At 47.4% G+C, this 6,034-nt stretch overlaps 1 protein-coding gene across 1 annotated transcript; it reads right to left on the reverse strand.

The window, feature by feature from the left end:
* Positions 1-171: 171 nt before the first annotated feature.
* klhl11 (kelch-like family member 11) lies at positions 172-5,647 on the reverse strand. The gene is made up of 2 exons (XM_023835526.2): positions 5,064-5,647; positions 172-4,236 (listed from the first exon to the last, which is right to left on the reverse strand). The coding sequence occupies exons 1-2, from the start codon at positions 5,645-5,647 to the stop codon at positions 2,652-2,654; spliced, it is 2,169 nt and encodes a 722-aa protein (XP_023691294.1). The 3' UTR covers positions 172-2,651.
* Between the last annotated feature and the right edge of the window lie 387 nt (positions 5,648-6,034).

The raw sequence follows: 6,034 nt of genomic DNA on the forward strand, positions 1-6,034 counted from the left end.
TGTAGGCTACTAATGAAAAACCACTTTAAATCGAAAAAATATTAAATCAAATACCTATTTTTACTTTAATTAGGGAAAAATATTTTTAAATCCACCCAAAAGCCCCAACAATTTTCCCCAAATATCATTAGTACAACAAAAAGCTTGAATAAGTAACAATTTTAAATAAAATGAAATGCAGTCAAACTTTATTAATTTATTATGCCAAAGAAAATTGGTGCATAATACGTTGGTTTTGGCTGATATATGTTTTTAATACATTTGGCTGAAATTTTGAAACATCATGGCTTGCAGTGTTATACTGTGGAACTCGGTAAGTAAAATGAAATTCTGGTATCAAAGCGAAACAAATTAACATAATACAAGAGACCGCTGCATTTGATTACTCTGGGCAGTGACGTGTAAATGTTTTTCCTTATAGAAATAAATGACAAATATTTAAAATATAGCATATCGTTCTACCTTTTTTTGATATTTCAATTTGAACATACATTTAATTACCCGTTGAAAATGCAGGTTCAGATTGTGTACTTGCTATTTGGTCTCCAGGCCAGATCCTCAAAATATTACAGCAGGAATGTTAATGCTTTTGACTAAAAAAATAGCTGAGATTTAGCACAAAAAAAAAATCATACAAAAAATTTATTGTAAATATTAATTACAGCATTTACTTCACTATGTCTGCTGTACTGACTGATTTCACATGCAAAGCAAAATATAAACCATATAACATTTCAAATTACTGTACATTGACAAAAGAGAAGCGGGATACAGCAGATCTACCAACTGCAGAGCTACCCACGCTACTTTTATTAATGTGCAGGAATGGCACAACTAATAGCTTAACTATCAATGGCAACATCACAGTGCCTACGTAGGTGGCCTTAAAGGAACAGGACCCATTTTCTCCTGACAGAGTTAGCATAGCGTACCCTTTCAGCTTCACACCCAAAAGTAACAAACAGAACAGACAATCTGCTAACCTGCTCGTGCTAACCAGTGACGAGGGGGAATTTTTTTCATTTTAGATTTTCAGTAACGATCGTCACGGAATAGCCATCAGAAAACAGGGTCAACTAGAGGTAATATGGGAAAACCCTCTCTCCACTAGACATCCTACAGATGCAGAGACATTCATGAAGATTACCAACCACTAGGTAGTGGGTTGAACTGGTTAGTGTTTGACAGTACAAGAAGATCCTCCCTATCACTGACTTTGAATCATTTTTTCCACCATAGCGACTGGTGTTTTTATCTGAGAATTCATAGCATCATTCTTTTCCACCATAAATGCAAAAGTCTCCATCTCCTCTTCTACAAGGATTAAGGTCAAGCAAGCTCTAGCTGTATTAGCATCTGCACTAAAATTAGAATCATTATACATAAGCGGAGTGTTTTCTGCAACCCTACCCTGTGCACACAGCGAGCGGTTACACATATTGGTACTCATATTAATGTAATAAAAATCAATACTTTGATACACAACTGTCCAAACATTTACAGTGAGAGGAATGTAGTGTGTTGATGTCATCAGACTGCTGGACTGGTGAGTCCCAGGACTCACAGCACTGGTGGTGTAATCTTCACCTAGATACTCCAGGATTGGTCCAGTAGACCAGCGTAATAAAATGGAAAAGATGGCAGTGTAACTCACCCCAAAAGAATGCATTTGCTAAAATAATAATAATAATAATAAAGTTTCTCTATTTATACATGTAGTTATGGAATGTTTTGGTGTATAGTTGTCAGAATATAACCACTGTCTGTTGTGTTGGATTCCATTTTGCAGGTGGAAAAAGGACAAAAGGAGACAGCATCATTGCAATGTGATCCCATTTCAAAATAATTCTTTGAGTTCCTTGTGTTTCGGGGACCGGGTGACAGTGGCTTTCCGACGACGGTAAAGATGCCGGGATATCGTCACCCAGTTTCCCCTTTCCGGTCACCTCTCAGAGTGCCCGCCTAACAGATTCCAAACTTGCCCATTCCATTGTTCCCTCACCATCTCTAAGACTCAGTGCTACATCAGCCACTTAAGACATCGATTAGACATCAAGTGCATCACAGAGGAATGTATAATCATTTGTTCCATTCCTTTAAGAAATCTCCAAAAAAAAGCTGCCGTCTGTCAACTACTGAGCAGTCTGCCTTGGCTTCCTTTCTAAAGTCAAATAATGCATCCAGAAATCGTAACAGCCATTACACACATGCTGTGATATGATGTATCTAGCCGCCTTCTAGCGGATCATCTCCTCTGATCCCATCTAGAGATCATCCCCGTGCACAGATTAAACGCTGGTCCACAGCACACCCTGGTGGCCATTTCCCCACATCTCATGGCAGCCTCTTCCACGGCAATAACAACAGAGGTCCAAGGAAGGAGGATTCCGTAATACTTTTCAAGGACGGAATTTAAATTAACGAACATAAGACATATAAATACATGTATATAAAACAAAATTGAACTCTGAAAATGAAATACTGCGATTTGAAACTGTCACTGTGCGGAATGGTGTTGGTCACATCACTGCCACATGACTTTGAACTATTTGACTTCAAACTAAACAACAGCAACAGAAACAAGACCATCTAGTGGGCAGGTTAGGCACTGCAATGACGACGACCACGTAGTTTGCGCAGGAAGGCGAAGCTCAGCACTCGATCTGCGACTGCAGCTGTCTGCGCAGCGTGAGGGTGCGGCGGTGCAGCTGCTGCATCTGCTGCATGCGGTCCCGCTGTCGGGCCAGGTTCTGAGGCATGGGGTATCGCTGGCAGCCATACAGGAAGCGGTATGGGATGCGAACGTGGCAGGCAGTGGCGCGGCATCGCGGCTGCGGCATGGGCGGGAGCAGGGTCCAGCGCTTCCTCTCCGCGCAGTAGCGATAGGCCTCCTTGCGGTACTGCTTGTCCACGTCGTCGCTGTTCTTCCAGCCCCCGATGATGAAGACATCCTCGCCGAAGTGGCAGATGGCGGCCCCCTCGATGCTGGTGACCTCGGGCGGCAGACTTTCCAGTATCTCGTCGGAGGCGCGGGTGCTGACCTTCTGCCGGGCCACCTCGTCTCGCACCGCGTAGCTCTTGGGGCAGCAGGAGGCGGTGTGGTAGAAGTTGGTGGTCGCCACAGCCATCTGGAAGACGCAGTAGTTGTCGATGAGCGGCAAGGACTCCATGTCTTGCCACTGCCTGCTCTCGGTATCGTACCGCGTGGTGATGGTCTTCAGCCCGTCGTCGCTGTCCGTGTCTACGGGCGTGCGGGCCGTCACATACACGTAGCGGTCCTCCACGCTCACCGCCTTCACGTCTCGCAGGATCTTGGGCGCCGACTCCAGATTGTGCCACTTGTCCTGCTCGGGCTCGTAGACGCTCACGTCCTTAAAGCCGGGACTGAAGTTGCCATGGCCGCCGATGCTGTAGAGGACGTCCTTGATGCAGGTGAGCCCGAACGAGTGCTTGCGAGTGGTCAGGTTGCTGACCTGCTCCCAGGTGTTGCGGTTGGGGTTGTAGCGCTCCATGGTCTTGGCGAAGCCGGGCTCCATAGAGCCGGCCACGTAGACGTGCGACTCAGTCGTAGCGATGGCGTGGCCGTCCAGGTGGTTGTGGATGTGAGGCAGGTTGACCCAGCGGTCCTCGTGGATGAAGTAACCGACGCACTCGCTCAGGTAGTCTCCCCCCTCCGAGACCCCGCCCACCACCATGATCACGTCCATGTTCTGGCCGAAGCGCGGCTGGAAAGAGGCCATGTAGGAGGACCAGAATTCCAGATCGGCCGACTTATGGCTCTCAAAACGGAGGGCGTGACCCTCCACCGCCTCCGAGACGAGCCGTCGGCAGGCCTCCCGATCGGCCACCAGTTGCTCCGACTTGACCACCCGCGTCAGGTAGGTGGGCTTGATCTGGGGCAGCCGCAAAAGGCGGAAGAGCTCCTCAAAGTGCTTCTCTCGCTCGGCCAGGTTTCTCTGCACCCACTTGACGATGGCCTCGAACAGGACCTCCTCGGAATCCACGGTGATCTCAGCGTCCGACAGCCAGTCGCGCACCAGGTGGAAGGGCAGTGTGTAAAACTCCTCGTCCTGGATGACCTTGTGGAAGTTTCGCCGGATCATGTCGGCGGCACGCAGTGCAAGCTGGTCCAGTGAATACATGTGGGCCAGGCTGTGCACGGCCACGCAGTTGGTCAGATTCAGCTTCTTTTTCAGGAATTCGCCACAGAAGTCTTTCAGCTGGCCCAGTAAGAACCTGGACCATAAGAGCAGAACATACTATCAACAACAAACGTACATAGTCAGCCCTCTGTAAATGCTGTTTTCTGCTTTACTATTAAATTAAATTAATGTCTTGGATATTTTTTCCATTAAGTAAAATATTAATTCTACATTTGATTAAAATGATTCATACGCATTTTCTTCGACCAAATAAGCAGCTGGTCACTTACGCAGGTTTTAAAAAAATTGTAAACGATATCCTGTTTTTTGGAGACAAAAGAAAATATGTATTGAAAAAGCACGGGAAAAGTGGCCCTTTCTTCTTTCAAAAACAAACCAGTTTTAAATGCAGCTGGCTACCAGCATAGGGAGGTCATGGCAGAATTTCAGGACTGACAAGTTTTTCGCCAAGAGGACAGCGCGTTTGGTCACTCATCTGCTACAAAACGATAGGAAACACCGAACTAAGACACACGCAAAGGGAACCCCGCTAAGGGGGTCACTGCACAGCTTTACAGACCGGAAAAATATTCCATTCTGCAAGTTTCAAAATATTACTACTGCCAAAAAAAAGTGAAGAATGAATCGAGGGGGTTAGTATGTGGCAGTATGTGGCAATTGAAATGCAGCGACCAGACTCTGCACACACATTTACATTTGACGGCTAAACACTTATTTTGTCTGCCAAATCTGTACCTTTATGTGGACAGACATATACACAGTATGCGATACAGCTATAAAACAACCATCTATAGACGCAATGAGCAGCCGCCAGGCTGAAAATCATAGCGTTTGCTGATCGTTCATAACCCTACGACTGCAGGCCAGCCACAGCCACAGCCACAGATGGTTGCCCCTCACCTGTCAGCCAGCTCCAGAACTTCGTGGACGTTGCAAGTGCTGACCCGTATTTCCCCGGTATACATGTACTGAATGACGATTTCCACGGTCTCCGGGTCGGGCCCCATTTCGGAGCTCCACTCCTTCATCTCCACGCGTCTGGACAGCGACTCGGAATACTGCCCTCCGAGCAGCGGGGTGAAGTAGTCGGTGGCCGCCGCCAGCACGGAGCGGTGGGCGGAGAACTCGCAGCTCCTCACGCCACCGGCGGCCCCGCCGCTGCTGAAGGCCAGCGTCACATCGCAGAACAGCCCCTGCTTCCGCTGCTCGTTCTGCCGACGAGACAGCTCCGAGCAATGAGTGGCGGAGTTAAAGCCCTCGGCCTCTTCCGAGTCTCCGTCCCCGGCCAGAGAACTTGTCGTGCCGTTGCCGCCGCCGGTCCGGTTTACATCCTCCGGGTTAGGGGCGGCTGCTGCCATGCTGGCTGCAGACGCTACGATAGAAATTGCGGCAGTAGGATGCAGGAGCGCCCACAGGACGCGGACACGCGCGCGTACACACACACGAACCCAAATCCGAAAACCCCAAATTTGGGGCATGCGCATAAGGTGCTAAGTGACGTCGCTGCAGTGACCTAACTGGCGTTCTGTGAGGAGATCAGGCCTGCGCTGCAGCTGCGCGCTTCTTTTTGAAAAGGTACGTGGCCCTTTGGGGAGTAATAATATACTGAACGTTCCGAGACCAAGCTAATGTTTTTTTGCAGAATTTGTAAAATCAGTTATGAAATAACGTTAATTAATTTTATTTTTCTTATTGCTGAAAATAAAAAGAAATTATGCTCTGAGTTGAGTAGGATTGGTAAAATAAATTTCTGAACGTGTTCTACATTAAATCATGCATGTTTAATGTATCCATGTATGATACATGGTCTGGTCGCGGTAATTAATATATTAGAACGAATAAAGGCGGCAGGACTGCAAGGGCAGGTTTTC

This window comes from Paramormyrops kingsleyae, chromosome 22 (genome assembly GCF_048594095.1).
Source record: "Paramormyrops kingsleyae isolate MSU_618 chromosome 22, PKINGS_0.4, whole genome shotgun sequence".
In the NCBI taxonomy this organism is placed as follows: Eukaryota; Metazoa; Chordata; class Actinopteri; order Osteoglossiformes; family Mormyridae; genus Paramormyrops; species Paramormyrops kingsleyae.